Genomic DNA, 21,019 nt, shown 5'->3' with positions numbered 1-21,019 from the left:
GCAGACCCAGCAGAGAAGGCAGCTGAGCAATCAGCAGCTCCACTCCTGTTCACAAGCCTTTTCCAAAGGGCTCATGAATAAACAGCACCATCAGTCTCAAGGCAAAGCATCTTCTCAGTGCAAAATTTTATTTAATTAAGAGAACATCTAAATCATAGTAATTTTGCTGCAACTTGGGCTTTTTCTACCCTTGCTACAACAAGAAAAACAAACCCCACAATTACAGCCAGTTTCACTTGCCTTTTTTTGACACCCTCTTGTGGCACAACAGCCTTGGCCAGCATTTCCTTGTATATTGGAGACTTTAAATAGCGGCCATAGGAGTCCTACTAGGAGAAAAAAGAGACACTGGTAGTTATGGGCTGCAAACACCCTTATTAAAATCACCACCAAAAGCAGCTGCTCAGGAGCCAGGGAGGCTGGGAACTGGATAATCTCCCCCAGCAGCTCAAGGGACTTTGCATCTTTCAGGCAAATGTAGCTATTTAAACCAATATCCTTTCATCTGGCTGGAAAATTCCCAGGATTTTCCATCTCACAATAAAGCTTCACAGGTAAGACCCAGATCAAAAGATCTGAATGAAGCTTAGCCTAGGTCAGGAGGGTCTCAGAGTAACTGCAAGGTGAGGAGCTTGTGTTCCAGGAGCCAAACTTTTCAAACTGGGTGAAAATCAGTCCAGTTCTGCTGCTTCCATGGAAGCTGGAATTGAAAGCAGGACCTGCAGCAGCCCCCTGACCCCACCACCTTGGGGATAGGCTGAGAGGGAAGGAGCAGCAGCAAAATACCAATGCCTGAAGCAGCACTTGCTTCACTCAGCAAATTTGAGGGATTTTCACACAAAGGCCCCTTGAAAGGGACAGCTGATAGCACACAAAGGCTCTGGAAGGGCTGGAATCCCCCTCAGGCTCTGGCAGCAAATCACAAACCTTTTTCATCAGCATGTAGATGTGGGTCTGAGCAGCATCCAGAACATATCGATGAGGGTGCTCCAGGCCCTTGACTGTGATGCCCATTGTTTTGCCATCGATGTTAATCCAGCGCCTCGCTCCTGGAGCCAGGAACAGCCTGCCAGGAGGAGCAATCAACAGTGCCATTAGCAGCGGGAGAATCCACAGACTCCTGTCTGTGCACGAAAGGAAAAGTCCCTTCAGCTCCCTGCTGCAATTTGCTGTCCTGATCTTGGGCAATCAATGTTCTCTTCATCAGAGACTCAGTGCACTCACTTCCTCTTGCACATAACTTTAGCTCCCTGGAAGCAAAAAGCCTCTCCCCACTTTGCTTGTGGCAGCCTCAAGAACTTTGCTATTCCATACCAGTATTTAAATTACATCCTAAGACTGAAATATAACAGAGAACAGAGAGGAAAAGTAAATATATACTAAAAAACCACTTCTACTTTCATCTTCAAAATCTCCTTTCCTGTGTGGGGACAAAAGACAGCCACAACTGATAACAGCCTACATGTAAAAACCTTCGGAATAAATCATTTGGACAATGATTTATTTTGAACCTGTGGAAGGTGATGGGACTCAAGCACAAAGAGTTAAAGAGTGGAAAGTTTTCACACTCACTTGTAGATTTCTTCTGCTTTTTCTTTGACCTTGGATTGGTCTCCATACTTGAGATCCTCACAGGCTTCCCAGAAACCCAGATTCTCTCCTGCATGTCAAGGGCACAATCAGCAGAGAATGAGATTGAGGAAAACACAATCCCATTTATTAACTCCTGGATTTGTCTGGCACAATTTGCTGACCCCAAAGCAGCCTCTCCAATTGACTGGAAGAGGAAAACAGCTTTCCCCTGTTCTCTGCCCACTGACACCTCTGAGAACTTGTGAGCTCAGCCAGTTCCCTTCTCTGGGAGCAGTCAGAGAATCAGGGAATGCTCTGGGGTGGAAGGGACCTGAAATTCCATCTCAGTCCCATGGGCAGGGACACCTTCCAAATATCCCAGGCTGCTCCAAGCCCTGTCTGACCCAGCCCTGAACACATCCAGGGGCAGCCAGAGTGTCACTATAGAACACGAAACAAGATGAGCACACACACCGCTGCTCTCAAGGGGAAGAAAAGGGAAGTTTATTTTCTGACTCTAACATTTACAGTTTTCCAAAAGTGACAGTGGGGTGTCATTTCCAAAAGGGACAGGAGGGTGACAGTGCCACCTCTCCAATGACACTGGACAAACTAACAGTCTATCAAATGTCTCTTCTTCCATAAAAGAATGTAAAACAATGAGGTATTTACAGAAAGCGTGTGAGAAAGTTTGCTACAAGAATGCAAACATCAGAAGGCTTAGAAAATCTTAAAAAATCTAAAAAAAATCTTTAAAAATCTTAAAAAATCTTAAAAATTCTTTAAAAACCCTGTGCCAGGTCCTCTCCACCCTCACAGGGCAGAATTCCTTCCTGAAATGCTATGTAAACCCTCTGAGGCTGGGCTGTACCGTGTGTCCTGTGCCACTAGATGGAACCGCCTGCCCTGGCTGCAGAGCCTGCAGCAGCCGTGTCACCTCAGCCTGGGGACACGGGGACACTGCCACCCACCGCTGAACTCCTTCTTCAGGAAGAGCTGGAAGTTCTGGCGGCCCTTGGGGTCCCGGATCAGCTCGCTGAAGTTGAAGGCCCATCGCTCCACGCGCATCCTGGTGGGCACCTCCACCCTGCGCGGGGAGAACACAACAGCACCGCTTCTTCCTCTCGTTAGCAGATTAATTAAAACCAAAATGCCCTTTGCTGCAGTGCCAAGGGACTTCTCAGCATTCTCTTGTTTTCCAGAGTGGTGTAATGAGCTCCTGAAGTCAAGCCACTAAGTAAGTTGTAATTAAACGACTCAGGGCACAGCAGGATGAGGATTTAACTGGGATTTCTGCAGCTCTCAGGGACAGCCCAGCCTTGCCCTGAGGTTTGACTCAGTCCCACCCTGGAGGAGGCACTGGTGGCTGCCCAGAGCTTTGCTTCTCATGAAGGCACACAGTGCAGGCATCCCTGGGGATGTCTGATGGGATTCAGTGGGTCCAGGATTGCTCTCTCAGAACCATTGAGATGTTGGAAGCTCCAAGCCACTGTGTAATTAGCAAACCCTATCCAAAGGGAAACCAAGGGAGGCCTCAGAGAAGGGATGGACCACCAGTGTGTGCCTCCCACCCAAAGCCTCTCCTAAGGGAGCCTGAGGGGTGAGCAAAGAGCAGGGGAGCAGCTGAAGCCTGAGCTGCTCCTGTTCCATTCAGCGCTGGTCAAGGTGGAACAGGACTCACCCTTCACTCATCCAGGGAGGATCAGACCCACCAGCAGGGCTGAGTGCACACTCCCATCATCAGCTCAGCAATCTCTGTGATGTTAAGGAGGGCTCCACTTGAAGAAGGCAGTGCTGAAAGTTCAGCACGGAGTACTCCCAATTTCAAAATAAGTTTGAAAGGGAACACTCCTCTGTGATCAGATACCACAATGAAAATCAGTGCTTCCCTTTCCTGATTTCTATCAGTGTAAAGGTCACTGTAAACCACAGGTTGGCAAAACAACAGAAATACATACAGCTTTGCATTGAGGTCCCAAAAGTCAGGGTCATCTGATATCCAAGGGTTGCTGGGGAGACATCCAGACAGGATGGGATCATTGGAGAGGAACTGCTCAGAGTACTTCACAACCCTGCAACAAATCCAAAATCAAAACATGAATTTGGAAGGCAGAATTACAGCCCCATTATAGCCAAATAACAGATTACAGATCTCCTCAGAGGTGCAGGACTCTCAGCACAGGGATCTGGAAGGTGGCCCCTGCCTTCCCAGAAAAATCAATTCATTAGCTCAGGTAATCTTTTCATCTCCCAGCAGAGTCTCCTTTTGAAGCAGTGAATTTGTCAAATACAAGGAGGTACAAGACTCTTCTATCACCTCCTTCTGCCTTTTCATTTTAGGGAAGAGAGATTTAGGACTCCAAGGAGAGTTTCTGTCTCCTGTTCTCAGCTGGCCAGGGCCTGATCCTGCCCTGCTCTGGGGGGAAAGCGCCAGGGAAAGGAACACAGGGGTTGTGCTCACCCAGGTGGGTTCTCAGCCTTCCCATGGGCCATGGGGAGCTCAGGGAGCTCAGGGAAAGTCAGGGAATGCTGAGGGCTCATGCCAGCTTCTCCTTTCCTCCATCACCCACCACAGGGCTCATTCCTCTGCGAGTGGCTCTGAGGACTTGGCACAAAGCAGAGCTGCCTCCCTCCCATCAGGAACCAGACAAACACTTCTCCTACCTTCTAACTTGGCCAGACTTCTAATTACAACTGATTTCACTAATGTCCTGGAATTTTAGCTCCAGCCTCCCTTTTTCATTCTTGAAAAAAATAAAAATCTTCTGGTTTCTGCATTTAAAATTCCTTGCAGGCCAAAGTGCTTTGATGTGCTCAGAGCTGGGAGTGCAGTGTCCAGGAGCCCATTGCTAACAGGCACCTTGGCACTCATCCTGCAGTTCTACAGAGCCAACCACAGGGCTGGCACACAGCTGCCCCATCCTCCCTTCCCACTGGCAATGCCCAGGCATCCAGCACCTGCACTGGCCACTGCAGCCCATGATCAAGCAAATCTAAACCTGTCAGCTCAGGTAGCACTGCTGTGTGGTCCTGAAGAGCTTTGCAGCTTCTCCCAAATCACTGCAATGCTCTGAAGCATGCACACTGCCCAAATCCTCATTAACAAGAATTTGATTTGGACCCAACCCTGAAGCTGACACTCTGGAGTTCCAAAGTCCCTGAGATTTTTGATGCAGGTGATAAGCATCATCCCACCAAACTAATGAGAAAAAACCTCCATTGCCAAACAGTGAAACACCACAAAATTCCTGGAAAGCAGCCAGGGGTCCTCAGCTCCAGCTCACAGCTTGGAGAATTGAGGCAGCAGAGTTTTAACTGACCTGCAAGTCAGTGACAAAATGAACATTCCCTGAGCTGTGCAGGGAATTGGCCACTGAGCACGGGGCAGAGCCAGCCCAGCCTCCCTCCAGAGCTCTGGGCAGGAAGATCTGCCTCTCCAACCCCAGTGCCCTGCAAGCTGTGCCTCTCAGAAGACTCTGTCTTTCACCCATCCCATTCATCCAAGATTATTCCCCAGGGAAATGGCCTGAGCACTTTGTGTATGTCAGATGTGACAGGAATCCCTGGTGGCAATGGCAGATCCCTGGGGGCAATGGCAGGTCCCTGGTGGCAATGGCACATCCCTGGTGGCAATGACAGATCCCTGGTGGCAATGGCAGGTCCCTGGTGGCAATGGCAGATCCCTGGTGGCAATGGCACATCCCTGGTGGCAATGGCACGTCCCTGGTGGCGATGGCACATCCCTGGTGGCAATGGCAGGTCCCTGGTGGCAATGGCAGGTCCCTGGTGGCAATGGCACATCCCTGGTGGCAATGGCACATCCCTGGTGGCAATGACAGATCCCTGGTGGCAATGGCAGGTCCCTGGTGGCAATGGCAGGTCCCTGGGGGCAATGGCAGGTCCCTGGTGGCAATGGCACATCCCTGGTGGCAATGGCAGGTCCCTGGTGGCAATGGCAGGTCCCTGGTGGCGATGGCAGGTCCCTGGGGGCAATGGCAGGTCCCTGGTGGCGATGGCAGGTCCCTGGTGGCAATGGCAGTGCACCAGGAGGTTGTACCCCAAGGAGCCTGGTCAGCACAGTAGGAATGCCTCTGGCACACACAGCAGTGCCTATAGCCAGGGCTGGAGGCTTCATCGAGGATGTGACCAGGAAACTCTCCCACTGGGCAGGGGAATTGCTGATCAATTGCTTGGGTGCTCATGGGGAGGCTGCTCCCCTCTGCAGGGTTACACAGCCAGAGGTGAGCACCACCATGGGGCAGGGACAGCCCAGGGTGGGGAGCAGGGACAGGAGGGTCAGTCTGTCCTGCTGGCTGCTCCTCCTGACGGACAGACACGCTGCTGGATCCTCCCAGGCATCACAGCTGACCAGGGTCAGCATCTCCTGATCCCAGTGGGATTCTCAGCCAGAGGCTGGTGCTGCTCTGCAGCAAAGCTCCCAGGGAGCCTCTTCATCCTGCTGGGACTCTGATCCCTCCTCCTCCTCCCAGACAGCCCAGACAGCACTGGGCCACCACATGGATGCCCTGGCTGAGTCACCAGCTGCCAGAGCAGACAGCTTCATCAGCTCATCAGGAGATAAGCACTGCAGACTAATTAATGTGTGGACAGAAGGAAATCAGGACTTACCCTCCAAGAGAGACAGAAGATTTCACTCTGGTCTTCAGGATGGCCTGCTGATAGTACATGATCTGAGGGATCAGACATGGCCATGGTTAGGAGCACAGAGGTTTGAAGATAAGGCCTATCTAAACCTCAGACTGCTTCTCTCCCAGGTAGTGGGGCTAATTACAGCAGGGACTGATTCTTCCCTAATTAGTGCATGCCCAAGGAGCCCCAGGATCCCTGAATTGTCTCAGTAAAATGTCTGTTTTCACTGAGCTCACTGCAAACATCACAAACTCACTTTGCAATGTGCAAGTAATTAAAAAGCACTCCCCATGTTATATAGAAATTGAATAATAGCTCCCATCCTCAGCACCTACAAATGCTCTGGATGATTTAGCATGTAATTAGCACTGATTCTTGGCTGTCTCTGCGCTGGCGCCACCGTGATTTCCCCACCACTAATTTGGATCTATTGGATTTCAGCCCTGGTGTCTGTCCTTGCCTGAGCCTTCCCGTCACTGGGAGAGCTGCAGTGGGAGGGAATGGCCTGAAATTAATTTGATAAAAGCTCCATGAGGCAGGGATTCTGCTTTGCAAAGAGCCCTTGCCCTGCACAGAGGGCTTTGAGCCACACAGGATGAACACTGAGAAGTGAGGGAAGCACCACTCACCTCTCTCCTGTAGAATTCCATTGTATTTTTCTGTAAAATATTAAAAAAAAAAGAATCATTACATTGGGATGGGGGCTTACATTTGTTTTTTTGGTTTTTTTGAGCCATGGAAACACCGTTGCAGCGCTGCCGTTGTGCAGCACTCTCCAATTAATTCTGATTACAATTAAAATCAAACACAGCAGCTGAGCTAATCAGGGTATCATCAAAGCTAAGAGCATCCCCACACGGTAAATTGTCCCATTAGCTGTATTTACTGTTTAGCATTGCTTCTCCCATCACAGGCTGCCTGTATGCCTTCAATTAAGGGGTTATTCTAATGGAGCTAAAATAGATTCATTTACGAGACACAGATGAGATCATTCAATATTAGCTAAAGGAGACAGGAACCAACACATTGCAAAATATAAACACCACAATTAAAAGCCTCAGAAGCAGTATCTGCTGTGCAAAGGGTGTTTAGGTTGTGATTTGAATAACTCAGCCCATGTTACATGTCATCCACAAATGAGCAGGCAATCGAAGGCAAGGAATTACTGCAGGGTGTTTATTCCCACAGCTTCCTTTGAAGCACAGTTATTTGTGTGGAATAAACTGCAGAAGGGAGAAGGAAAGACAGGCTAAGTCAGGGATGCTCCCAGCAAGCCTTTAAAGGCTCAGGAAGGGTTTCAGTTGCTCAGCTCCTGTTTCAGTCAAGACCTGCACCCCAAAATGATTCCATCAAATGAGTCCTGTGGCAGGTGGGGTCTGCAGAGTGCCTTGGAGAAGTGCAGCTTGTGAGGGATGAGGGATGAAGATTCTGGTACTGAATGGCACAGGCAGCTCTGCTCTCCCCTCACCTGCACCCCAAACTGCCCCTGCTTTGGGAAAGGCAAGATGCTCCCCAGGCTGCTTTGTGGGGACACTGATCTGCTTTTGCACTTTAATCACCATCCTGCTCAGGAGGGAGAAATTCTTCTCCACAAGGCAGAAAAACACCCCCAGCTCTGGTTCTGAGATCCCCACTCACCATTTCAGCAGCAGCAGGAGCCAGAAATGCAGCAGAGCCCAATCCCTACAGCCCCACCACAGAGCCAGCCCTGACCCTGACCCAGCCCCAGCCTGGGCACCAAAAAAGGTCCTGGCAGTGGTGTTGTGATGGGAGGAAGCTTTTCCTGCTGGGAATGCCATGAGCAGCTCTGAGTGGGCAGCACAGCCCATCTCACAGGGACAAACAGGGCAGCAAACCCAGCAGTGATGCTGTGCTGGCCCTGTGGGACACATCAGGGGACAGACAAAGCTCCAGGACAGCAGGATCCTTGCCCACAGCCTCCCCTGCCGATTCACAAGCTCCTGGCACACCCTGGTAAATGATGGAGGAGCTGAGGAACAGCCAGGAATCAGCTGCATCCCTGATTCCAGGCCACCTTCCATTCCTTCCCCTCATTTCTACAGTGTCATTGTTTCAGACAGACTGCAGAAATGGAAGGGAAAATCACCTGTTTGCACAGTGAAACTTATTCTATTTCCTGCCCTAAAGCGTCCTGTTTGGAGCCCTGTGTTAGTGCCCTCCTGCACAACAGGAGTTCTCTGTCTCCCTGGGGAATGTGAGACACAAACCAGGCCTCATCACATTTACAAGTGCCAGCTGAAGGGCTCCATTTGATGGAACTTGTGGCCAGAGCAGTGATTCCAACACGTTAAAATCCTTTAAAAACCCCTATTTTCTTCCACTTTTTTTGCCAGCTGGGGCCTCAGACAGGCCTGGTGCAGTGGGGAAGGAGAAGTGGGTGCTGGCACAGTGGCTGGAAGGCAGCTCACGTGGCAGGAAAGTGCTGTTATCTTCTAGAGGGGCCTGGCAGCACAGCACACACACGAGACAAACAGCTGTGGGAAAGAGAGAGAGAACACAGCGAGTGAAATCTTATACAGAGACAGAAAGGGGTCAATTAAAATGCCATCACAACAGGATAATTATATGTGGGTGAAGAAAAATCAGCAAACAAGGGAAGATTTGATTTTTTTTAAGTGCCCCACACAGCAAGGATCCCCTCCTGGCACAGTCAGTGTGGTGGGCAGCTGCTCCTGGGAAAACAAGGGGGCTTTGCCAAGGCTCCAGGTGGGGAGGGGATTTGCTTAAACTGCCCCAGAGAGGGGCTGAGCATCTCTGAGCAGTGCCACAAACTGAACTGCAGCAAATCCAAGGGGAGCCCAATGCTGAGCACCTGAGAGGCTGCAGGTGCTGGCTGTGCTCAGCCCCTTCCAGCTCTCAAATCAGCAGCAACTGGGAGGAATCTCAGCTCTTTCACCCCAGAGCTGCTCATAATTTCATTTCCCTTTCTCCCAGTGCCCCCAGTTCCCATTCAGAGCTACTGGAAGTGGCCCTGGGCACTGTCCCTGTCCCACTGAGCACTGCCAGCTGTGCCCACCCTCCCTGACCCCAGCCCTGCCTGCAGCAGTGCCAAAGTGCCCTGCACCACCCACCCACTCTGCCTCTTCTGGAAGGAAATCATCTTTGGAACAAAAGAGTGGTTTCTCATAATGAGATTAATTTTGCAATGCCCTTATAATAATGAGCGACTTATCCCAATTACTGCAGCCTCCAAACCCAACATGGCAATTACTGCAAGGCCTCAGTCTGTCCCAAGCGAGTGCCACGAGCTGTGCCACATCCTGTGACACCCCTGAGTGCCCTGGCCACAGCCTGTGCCACCAGCTCTGAGCTCCCTGGGCACGGCAGGGCCAGCAGCTGCTCAGAGCCCTGCCTGTTTATCTCCCTGTGCTTTCCAAACTTGTGATGATGCAGCAGAACTTTATCAGGCAAGCTGGCAGGGTTTATGAAATTAAAGGCCAGCAGTGACTCATTGATCTGCGGCTGATTTGCTGCACACAACAAACCAGGGCACTTCATTCAGCAGCCCCTGAGGGCAGCACAGGGATTTTTGGGGGAGTTAAAGCTCTTTTAGAAGGACACTGGCTCCAGAGGCTGTGCAGGTTCCTGCAGGCACTCAGGGCTCATTCTCAAGCACTGAGGCTTGGTGTGAGCCTGAAAGCCAGCAAAACAAGGCTAAAACATCCCTTAATTATCTGTTCAATGGGTGGCTACTTCTGCCTGAACCCCTAACACACTCTAACCACGAGGTTTGCCCATGGATCAGCAATAAAAGTCCTTGAGAGGAATCTGAGCACCTGTTTATCCCTAGAGGACCCTATCTGTGAGGGAGGAGCAGCCCACCAAAAGGTCTGAGCAAGAGAAGGAGAGATGTTCATGCTAATGTCAGCTTCAAAGAAATCAGGAATTCGTTCTTTTCTTTCCTTCTCAGCTGCCAAGATAAAAAAAAACTCCATAATTTGGCCAACAAAGTGAGGGTAGATTGAGCAGGAGCAGGGACACAAACCAGAGCTTGGCCCATTTATTCTTCCAAAGGCTGCTGAGACACAGGTGTTGGTGAGAGTAGAAGACAAAAATAAAGCTGCTGGTCCAAAAAGGGGCTCCATGAGGGCTCCTGGCTGCCTCTTGGATTCTCAATCACTCTTTCAAAATCAAAGGAGGAGCAAGGAGAACCCTCCCTCGTCAGCTCAGCCTCCAGAGGGGAGAATGGCAGGGAAGTCACCCCAAAGCTCAGAGAAGGAGAATGGCATGGAAGTCACCCCAAAGCTGTGTCCTTTCATTTCTGCCCTCCTTGGAGCCTCCCCTGTCTCTCATGGCCAGGGGAAAGTGGGCAGAGAGCCCTCAGCTCCCTCCCCTGTGCTACCAGGCACTGGCAGCTCTTCAGGCCGTTTGCAAACCTAAAATCCCTTCCATGTCAGCTGTAAAACTGTGGGTGAGAAGTTGGCCCACTCCTCTTTCTATCCCTCTCCCTTTCCACTACTTCTTTACTCTTAAAAAAAAATAAAATAAAAAAAAATAAAAAAGGCTTTTCAGCAGCTGCTACTTACAGCAAGAACAAAAAATAAAATACATCCCAAGCCTACACTTTGCTGCTTTTCAGTCTCTATAGCAACAGAACACAGCTGGCCAAAGCAATTTTCCTGCCTCGGCTGGAGGTGTTTAAAGGCTGCTACAGCAATGGGAAGTTGTGGGAGCACTGTGAGGGTGATGGCAGAAACATTTGCACTGAATTGCTGAGAGATGTTTTGACTTTGCTTCCAAATGAACATTGTTAAGGGCACAAAGACAGGATCACCTCAGAGGGCTGATGGGGAAAGGGAACAGCAGCTCCAGCTCCTCATCCACTGAGAGGATCTGTGTGATTTCACACCAGTTCACCCAGTCACAGCCCTCACAATCTCCATTCACTGATTCTGTTTCTTTGTGGCCTACAATATGCATTTTTGGCAACATTTTGTGTCTCCACCACACCAACTTCTTCATCTTCTTACCACACATTGATTTTCCTCTGGGAGTTATTCTGTACTTTGATTTTAAACCTGGATCTGTGCACTGACCCTTTACACCCCACAAAGTTCATTCAGCACTCATACAAAGGAGCACCTGGGGACAGAGGATTCCTCAGTTCAGCTTCACCAGCAGAGAAAACATGTCCTGCAGCCAAGCACTCACAGCAACTGGTGTGGCAGGAAAGCTGACAAAGCCTTTTCAAGGCAGAAGGAGCTGCCAAAGCCATTTTGAGAGAGCCTCAACCCTGCCCTGTTCTGCTGCTAGAGCTGAGCTGTCACACTCAGCCTGCAGAGCCCAAAAAATGACAACCCCAGGGACATTTTCTGGGCCCTGCCCCACAGATTCAGTAGGTGTGTAAATAAAACCCAGCCCTGTCTCACCTGGTTTACCTTATTTTCATTGGGATCTGTGACTCGGTCTATTCCGTACTCGAGGGCGCTCAGCATGCCTGGCTGTGGTGAACAACAAACAGAGCTTTGGAACTCGTTTGGTTCAAAGGCACAAATGCAGGAGGAGACCCCCAGGCCTCCACTGGCAGCAGCTCCCAGCCAGCAGTGCCTTGGGAACCCCCAGATTTGGGAATGCCCCTCTTCAAGCTGCAGCTGGAACTCTGTCCCTTGCAGCTTTGGGAACAACCAGTTGTGGGAATCCACAAAATCACAGGGTTTTGGGAAAGCTGCAGAAGGTCTCAGAGACAGCAGAACTGTGATTAGAGCTAAGCAGCAGCCATGGGATTGGTCAGCAGAAAAATTATTTAAACTGTAGAAAAGCAAGGACAAATAGAACAATGGTCTGTGTATTAATGCTTGTCTAGAACAACTCTCTAAGCTACAGAAAAGTTTATCTAGTGAGATATTAGGAAGTTTGAAGCTTAATAATGGAGCTCTGTGCATTGTGTTTTAAGGCTTACAAGCAGGTATTGTATTTGAAATAAGCAAGAATTGTTTTAACCAATGTGCTTATAGTGGTTAGATAGAACTAGTGTCAATGTGCTTTTGCTTTGTCTGATTGGCCAAAAAGCTTATAAAGTGAGTTGTAACATGAAGTTCTTGGTCTGCTGCCTGAGATGCGAGCTGGTGGCATCTTCCCATTGCCATAACCATGTCATGAGGCTGATGCTGGAAAATAAACCAGCTCAAGGCTGTTCCCAGCAGTCCCATCCCATTGGGGATTTGCACAGAGCCCCCGGCCAGCGATACCAAGGGAAGGTGGTGGGGACTGAGGGCAGCTCTGGGCTGCCCTGCCCTGGCACTCAGCCCTTTCCACAGGGGAGTTTGTCCCAGGTGGCTGCAGGGAGGGCACCACCAGTCACTGCAGTCACCCTGTGCCCCCCTACTCACAGGAGTTCTGTTCACAAGCCAGTAGGCTCTCTCCTGGCAGTCCAGGGCGTACCTGTCCTCCTTCTTCCGCTCCTTCCCTGCCCTGCAAAGCCAAGAACAGGGGAATTCAGCAATTCTGCCCTCATGAATCAGCGGGATGAGGAGCAGGGCACACCTCCAGCCTGCCATGCCCCGTGGGTCCCAGCCTGACTGAGCCATCACTGCCAGCCCTGCCCACATCCTGTCCTGGCTAATTCTGGGCTGCACATCATCTTCACATGGCCACACATGACTCTGCCTTCTGAGAAATCATCATCATCATCATCATCTTCCTGAGCTGAGCTGGGAGCAGGCACATCCCCTTCTGGCACAGACACATTTTATCAAAAATCCTTTCCTTAGGATCTTTTCTACTGAGAAGCTGAGAGGCCTCAGGAACAAAATGTAAACATTGATTATCTACTGCTGTGGAATGCAATAGGTGCATCTGGGATTGGCCTCATGTTGGTTATTTCTAATTAATGGCCAATCACAGTCAGCTGGTCAGTCACAAGATTTCCTTTCCTTTCCTTTCCTTTCCTTTCCTTTCCTTTCCTTTCCTTTCCTTTCCTTTCCTTTCCTTTCCTTTCCTTTCCTTTCCTTTCCTTTCCTTTCCTTTCCTTTCCTTTCCTTTCCTTTCCTTTCCTTTCCTTTCCTTTCCTTTCCTTTCCTTTCCTTTCCTTTCTTTTTCCTTTCCTTTCCTTTCCTTTCCTTTCCTTTCCTTTCCTTTCCTTTCCTTTCCTTTCCTTTCCTTTCCTTTCCTTTCCTTTCCTTTCCTTTCCTTTCCTTTCCTTTCCTTCCCTTCCCTTCCCTTCCCTTCCCTTCCCTTCCCTTCCCTTCCCTTCCCTTCCCTTCCCTTCCCTTCCCATTTCCTTGAAATTTCCTTTCCTTTCCTTGAAATTTCCTTGACATTTCCTTTCCTTGACATTTCCTTTCCTTGACATTTCCTTGACATTTCCTTGACATTTCCTCTCCTTGAAATTTCCTTTCCTGGAAGTTTCCTTTCCTTTCTTCTGATAAAATCCTTTCTTCTGTTCTTTTAGTATAGTTTTAATATAACATATATCATAAAATAATCTAATATATATAATAAAATAATAAAATTCAGTCTTCTGAAACACGGAGACAGATTCTCGTCTCTTCCCTCATCCTGGAACCCCTGTGAACACCACCCCACCCTTCTTAGGCACACAGCCTCTCTGCTGACCTGTCCCCAGTCCTGCTGCTTCACCTCTGTCCCTGTCCCATGTCCCCAAGGGCTGCCACCCAGAGAAACACCCTGGACATGTCTCAGCCCTGTCTCTCAGTAAAGCAGAGGCATTTCTCAGAGAAACTGCTTGGAAATGGTTCTGAGGAGGCTTCCCAGGCACTAAAACCCAAATCACCTCCACAATTAAACAGAGGAGGCACTAGCATGGTTTGGGCTCGGACCAAGGAATTCTTTCCCAGAAAAGTCCTGAGCACAGTTTGGGGTTTAGCACGGGGAAGGGAACATTCCCAGCAGGCAGTTTGCATGTGGCCTCCCTGCCGTGGTTACAGGCTGGGTGCTGTGCCCCAGTCTGCCCCAGCAGCACCATCAAACAGCCTCAGACAGGTTTAATCTGCTGGGCATCCGACTTTGAAACTGCATTTGGCATCTCCGAGCCCAAGTCTGCCCTCAGTTTACAAGAACAACAGTCTGGTGTCTAATGAGAGTTATCTGATGAGCTGCACTCCCAGGACTTGGCCGCCAGCCCAGGGAACACAGAGGCTGAGGAGCAGCAGAGCCACTGCCTGCCCTGCCAGGAGGGAAAGGAAGGTAACAGGGGTCCACAGAAGCAGGAAGGATCTCTAAAAGAATATTCCCATCTCGTGTTCACCAAGTTTCCTGGGAATTTGAAGGTTTCGGTTGTAAAATCAAGTTATTTTAGCTGGGTACTGAAGTATGCACTTCAGTTTTCTCCAGAAGTCCCTGCTGGGACCATTTACTGCTTCTTGATTCTCCACTCAGCTGAGAGATGTGCCAGAAACTCCTGACCCAGATCAGCAACAGCCCCAAAGTCCAGGGCCTGACCCACAAATCCTCAAGGAGAATTGAGCTAAATGAAGTTGTTTCTAATTAGGGCTTGCAGCATCAGGACCCAGCTCCTTCACAGAACCACATCAAGTGCTAAACCTAAACCTCCACTCCAAGCCATTTTAAAGGCATTTTGGTGTTTTTAATGTGTGACTGAACTGTGCACTGAGCCAGCCAAGCTCTGCTCCTCACATCCTGCCCAGTGATGCAAGCAAGGGAATGCAATTCAACTCACTTATACTGCTCCTTGGCCTGCATAATGACAAAATCCCACTTGTAGTTTATTTTCTGATTGAGCATGTTGTAATGTTCCTGGAATAAAAATAAAAAAGCAGTTTAGTGTGAAAATTCTGACCAGGGCACTCCCATGCAGGGGTTTTCTTGACTCTCCATAGTTCAACGAGGCCAGGCTGGCCACTGAGCCAAGAAATCTGGATTGTTCTGCATGTAATTACAAGAATTGCAACAGTTCAAAAATACCATTGCAAGGAGAGCAATTACCCCTGCTAAAATTATAATTGACTTCACAGGAGTTTGCTGTACTGGTTGTTTTTTTCACTTGCAAAACGCTGGTTTTTGGTACAGCTGCAGGAACACCTCATGCAATTGAAGAGGTGATTTTTTTTTTTTGCTGTGCCCCACTCATTAGCAATAAAGGGCTTAAGCTGTAGCAAATGAGGGTCTTGTAATGGAACAAGTGCAGTGCCTCCTCACCTTTTCATATTCTTCCAAAACCCCTTTCCTTTTAATATTCTTCTTTGCTAGATAAATTGCTGTGGAGGTAGAAGCAAATTAGCAGTCAGTTATACAAGTGCAAGAATAATTACAAATTTACCCACATTGCAATCACAGGAGCCTTTGTCTGCTAGAACATCTTCCCAGGCATGAGCTCCAAGCTCCCAGGAAGAAAGGACTTTGGTGCTTTTGGGATGTCACTGATGCCCAGGCAGGACAGGCAGTGTGTCCTTCTGCCACCCTTCCCTGGGGAACTCAGCCACAGTGTCAAGGGACGCTGGACCAAACCTTCCAGGTGCTGAGGCTCCTCAGACCTCCAAGTTTTCCAAGCACAGGCCAGTGGTTTTTGCTCAAGTTCTAATAAAAACATTCCAACAGAAACCAGGCTTTTTTATTTCCTTGGGAAATTTACAGCATAATGCAGATAAAAGCAACAGAGGACAGCCCTGGCATGGACAAATCAGCCTGGGAACTGCACAGCCCACAGGAGCAAACCCAGCTGATCAGCCCAAAATTCATGAGCAGCTCTACAACAAAAAGCATCATAAAGGCAACAAGAGATTTATATGGAAAAAAACATCAGGAGATATTGGAAGTCACTGTGCTTTCTAGAAAGGAAAATAAGAACCATCTCTGAATGCAGGGCTTGGTCCAAAGCTACAGGAAGACAGCCCTGGGCTCAGGTCCAGGAACACACTTAACTGCTCAGGGAAATCTAATCTTGTGTTTAAAGCCTTCCCTCCCCAGCAAGGTAATTCAGATGTGCTCCTGTGTGATGGATCTTGGTGGAACAGAAGAGCTTCAGCACTTTCTCTTAGCAAGGCCACCACAAGGTGGTCACACCCTCCATTCACCATTACTCAGAATTATTCACAAAATAGCATGAAAAAAATTGCCAGGGCAGAATTCAGGGCAGAACTCACTCCTTGTGAGTGGAGATGAAGCACAAGAACAGGAAGAGCAGCTGTGGAGCAGGACTGTGGGACAAACCCACACCCCTGGGCACCTCTGGACTGTCACGGACATATTTTAAGAAAAATTCTTTCATTAAAATCTTTTTTCTTTAGAAGCTGAGAGGCTTCAGAAATGAAATGTAAATAATAATTATCTGCTGCTGTGGAATGCAACAGGTGCATCTGTGATTGGGCTCATGTGGATGTTTTTAATTGATGGCAAATCACAGCCAGCTGTCTCAGACTCTGGTCAGTCACAAGATTTTATTATCATTCTTTTCTTTTCAAGCTTTCTGATGAAATATTTTCTTTTATTCTCTTAGTATAGTTTTAGTATATAATTTTATTTTAATATAATATATAGCATAAAATAATAAATCAGCCTTCTGAAACATAAAAGTCAAGATTCTCATCTCTTCCCTTGTCCTGAAACCCACAGCCTGGGTGGGAAAAACCCACAGCCCTGGACTTTGGGACAAACCCACACCCTGGACAGTGTGACAAACCCACACCCAGTGCCACCACTCACCATAGTCAGTGTCATCAGCAGCCCAGCCCTGCACTGGCCAGAAATAAGGGGTCTGCAAGGAAAGGAGCCTCCTGTTAGTGCACACAGGCCCTGAACTGATGGATTCCTCATTCCCAGTACCAGGAATATCCTGATTCCCCACTGAGAGCAGTGGAAAGAGTCCAGCCATGAACCTCAATCCCATCCTGTTCTGACTGTGCTTTTTGAATATTCATTATTCAGTGCCCCCACATCACCCATGTCCAACCAGCAATTCCATTTGCTGCTTTAAGATCTGGAAGGGAACACTCTCTGGAGGAAAGCACAGCTATTTTTAGGCTGAACAAGTACACTAATTTCACTGAAGAAACTATCACAGTTTCCCTGTAAACTGCAATCTCAGACTTCTCTGAGTCTTTTCCTTCCTCCTGCACAGCTCCACAGCTCCTGGGAAGTGCCCCAGCTCCCTGTTTTTAATAAAAACCAGTGCTGAACTCCCTCTCAAGGAGCTGCAACTCACTTGAAACCTGTAGAGGCTGCCATCTGCCCTCAGGGTGAGGTTCTTTGGCTCCTGGAGAGGGTAGATATATCCATATTTCACAAACAGGTCTCCCAGGTGGAGTGCCTCTGAAAATGGAGAATGCAGATGTTCTCATTGCACAGAAACACTTCACTGGAATTAAAAGGGAGCTCTCATGCAGGGGAGAATTCAGCTAAAAGGTTTTGCTGCTTGAGAGCTTAGTTTTATGCCTGGAAGCTGGGAAAGGCTCAATTTTCACATTTTTACCCACCTTCTGCAGTGATTTTCAAGCGCTGAAGGATCCACTGCATGATATCATTACCTGCAAAGCCAAACAAAGCAAAGGTCAGGCACTGAAACCAGGAGTGTGCCCAAACCCACAGGGGGAAAGGAGACTCTCCAGGGCTCACCCCTCACTGTGCTCGGGATGCCACGAGGGCACAGTGTCACAGACATCTTGTATGAAAAATCCTTTCCTTAGGATTTTTCCTCCTGAGAAGCTGAGAGGCCTCAGGAACAAAATGCAAACATTGATTATCTGCTGCTGTGGAATGCAACAGGTGCATCTGGGATTGGTCTCATGTGGTTGTTTCTGATTAATGGCCAATCAGCCCAGCTGGCTCAGACAAAGAATCTGAGCCACAAACCTTTGTTATCATTCTTTCTTTTTCTATTCTTAGCCAGCCTTCTGCTGAAATCCTTTCTTCTCTTCTTTTAGTATAGCTTCAATACAATATATATCATAAAATAATAAATCAGCCTTCTGACACATGGAGTCAGATCCTCATCTCTTCCCTCATCCTCAGACCCCTGTGAACACTGTCACACACAGCCCTGCCTCAGTTTTGTAAAGAGCAGTGCCAGATCCTCTTAAGAGTCCTTTAATGGGCAGAAGGGATGTCCAGATCTCAGATCCAAGCTGCAGTGGTCACAGGATTTATCAAACTCACACACATTTTATCTCTCCCAATTCTTTTGTTGGACTGTGAGCAGTTGTACCCACCATAAGCAGCATAAACCTCCAGCACTTTTAGTTTTATGTTTCAGTATTATTTAGTATTATTTATTATTTAGTCTTATGTTTTAGTATTTAGTTTTATGTTCTGGGGGGCAAATTTCAGAACCTCCTTCCATTTAAAGAGGGCAAACAGGCACTTGTTCCCTGACCAGTTACTGCCTTTCCTCCAAACCTCCCCCAGGACTGCAGACTGAGGTGTTGACCTTTCTTGACATTGCAGTGATGACTTAACTTTCTAATAGGGGCTCAGAGCTCTTATCCTCCTGCCTGCTTCCTGAAATAGATGAAATTAAAGGATTATCTCATCACTCATTTCTAGACAGCTCCCTCTGTAAGCACTTTCCCCCAAAGGTGCACATTTAACATTGAGGTTTATTTGTGAGCCGTTTTACTGACTTTCACTGAATTTAACTCTCACCATGATAATTTATGAAAAATCCCTACACTCACTGCCTCTTCCCATGGGCAAGTGACTTCAGTGCCTCTGCAGCCTCTTTTTTTAAAAAAATTGGGGCAAACAACACACTGAGGCAGCCAGGCTTTGCAAACACAGTGGGGGAATTCTCTCGACTTGCCTGGAGCAAACTCACTTTGTTTCAGAGGGAGTTTTTGTTCTGAATTTCCAAGTGCTGGAGAAGGATGGAAGCAGGAGGAGGAGGATATGTGTGAATATTTATAGCAGGGGATTCCTCACAAGAGCTTTTGTGGAGGCTTGGAGAGCAGGAGAGCAGAGTTCTGCTGGTGCCTGGTGAAAGGAGCAGCAGGCACAAGGAGGCTGCTGGTGATAAGAGCTGCCTGGAACACTGCACATGGCACAGCTCAGCTCCTGCCTGCTGCTCCTGCAGCCTCCTCGAGGGAGCCAAAGCTGTCATTTACAGCCACACAAGTGGGCTGAATATTTTGTTCCTTTCCTGCCTACTCAAGAAAAATTATTACCAGCAGTAAACATGAAAAGGAAGACTAATTGTTAATTGCTCGTTTCTGAAGTACCATCTTTCAGTCTGCCTCCAGGCTGCTTGTTTTAATTGGATTTTAATATTTATCTTGATTTGGGATCCAGCCTCACTGGGAGCAGGAGAGGTCTGGAGGCTGCAGCATGTCCTCACCTCTGTGCTAAAGTAAAGTCCATGGAGTTAACCCCAGGAGACAGCTGGGAGTGCCTGGGGATCAACTTTTGTCTGATTCAAAGGGTAGGAATGAAATGAGACAGGAGTGAGAACCAGATCAAAGGAGCAGGTACATTTCAAATGATGAGCAGCTGATATTTATTGGGAGCAGAGCTCCAGCACACAGCCAGGGAGCAGGTACATTTTAAATGATATTGATAAATATTTATTGGGGGCAGAGCTCCAGCACACAGCCAGGGAGCAGGTACATTTTAAATGATATTGACATATATTTACTGGGGGCAGAGCTCCAGCACACAGCCAGGGAGCAGGTACATCTCAAATAACATTTATATATATATATATTGGGGGCAGAGCTCCAGGACACAGCCAGGGAGCAGGTACATCTCAAATAACATTTATATATATATATTGGGGGCAGAGCTCCAGGACACAGCCAGGGGGATCACAGGCAGATTTTCTGTGCTGAACTGGGCCCATCCCTTCCCCCAGGTTAGTTCTCACCTGTGACAGCGTGGGGGATGCTGGTGACCATCACTGGCTGGGTCTGTGTCTTGATTCCTGTGTCTGGGCTCTGCATCTCCATCATGAGAGCTTCAATCTGCAAAGCAGGAGACAGGACAGGATGGGATGGGATGTGTGGCCACATTTCTCCTCACAGAAAAAGCAAGGCACAATTCTTCCCAAGGACATTTCTGAGATTCACATTCTCTGAACCTCAGAAAAAGAAAAAACAATTCTTATACTTTGCTGTGCCTGTGTTTGTGCAAAAGTAGAATGCAATATGGGGATTATTTAAGCAAATTCATGGTGTTTTGTTTCCTTGGCCTGTCAGGGCCAGGTGTGTGTGTGTGTGTGTGGGGACTGTTGGGTGACAGTCACGAGATCAGTGCAGTTGTGTGCAGAGTGAGTGCTTGGCAGATTCAGTTTAGATGCAATGTAATATAGATGTAATATAATACAGAATAATAAATATAAATACATTATTAATAATAAATATATTATTAATTATATTTATAAATTTATAATATTATATAATTTTTAATTTATGTAATAAAGTAATTAATTAGCCTCCTGAAAAGATGGAAGTCAGATGCACCATTCCCTCCTTCCTCAAGGCATTCCCTGCCAATTCACCAGGGCTGGATGTCAGCAGTGGACAGGAGGGCAGCCAGCACTCCACAGGGTGGGCACTGCTGTGTCACAGACACATTTTATCAAAAATCCTTTTGCCAGGATTTTTTCTCCTGAGAAGCTGGGAGGCCTCAGGAACAAAATGTAAACAATGATTATCTGCTGCTGTGGAATGCAACAGGTGCATCTGGGATTGGTCTCATGTGGGTGTTTCTAATTAATGGCCAATCACAGCCAGCTGGCTTGGACTGTCTGAGAGTCACAAGATTCTATTATCATTCCATTCCTTCTTTCCTTGCTGGCCTTCTGATGAAATCCTTTCTTCTATTCTTTTACTATTGTTTTAAGAATATATATATATATATATATATATATATA

The 21,019-nt window shown here is 48.0% G+C and overlaps 1 protein-coding gene across 3 annotated transcripts in view; it reads right to left on the bottom strand.

Annotated features, from left to right (window-relative positions):
- Positions 1–21,019, bottom strand: part of RGS9 (regulator of G protein signaling 9) — a 31,943-nt gene that overhangs the window by 4,231 nt on the left and 6,693 nt on the right. For 2 of the 3 annotated variants that reach the window (XR_009115472.1, XM_058038715.1), the window contains exons 2-16: positions 20,012–20,108; positions 17,634–17,684; positions 17,363–17,469; positions 16,864–16,915; positions 15,361–15,419; positions 14,882–14,958; positions 12,573–12,654; positions 11,622–11,684; positions 6,852–6,881; positions 6,202–6,263; positions 3,531–3,644; positions 2,544–2,659; positions 1,573–1,660; positions 928–1,066; positions 241–326 (exon numbers count right to left, since the gene is read on the bottom strand). Coding sequence is in view for 2 of the 3 variants with exons in the window: in XM_058038715.1 (XP_057894698.1) it covers positions 241–326; positions 928–1,066; positions 1,573–1,660; positions 2,544–2,659; positions 3,531–3,644; positions 6,202–6,263; positions 6,852–6,881; positions 11,622–11,684; positions 12,573–12,654; positions 14,882–14,958; positions 15,361–15,419; positions 16,864–16,915; positions 17,363–17,469; positions 17,634–17,684; positions 20,012–20,108 (1,223 nt within the window). In the remaining variant the exon portion in view is untranslated. Of the gene's footprint in view, positions 1–240; positions 330–927; positions 1,067–1,572; positions 1,661–2,543; positions 2,660–3,530; positions 3,645–6,201; positions 6,264–6,851; positions 6,882–11,621; positions 11,685–12,572; positions 12,655–14,881; positions 14,959–15,360; positions 15,420–16,863; positions 16,916–17,362; positions 17,470–17,633; positions 17,685–20,011; positions 20,109–21,019 lie in introns of those variants that run through there. The other variant, XM_058038716.1, reaches the window with a different exon arrangement.

The sequence above is a fragment of the Melospiza georgiana genome, chromosome 21 (genome assembly GCF_028018845.1).
Source record: "Melospiza georgiana isolate bMelGeo1 chromosome 21, bMelGeo1.pri, whole genome shotgun sequence".
NCBI lineage: Eukaryota > Metazoa > Chordata > Aves > Passeriformes > Passerellidae > Melospiza > Melospiza georgiana.
Note: the sequence above shows the minus strand (reverse complement) of the source record. Positions and strands in the feature narration are given on the sequence as shown.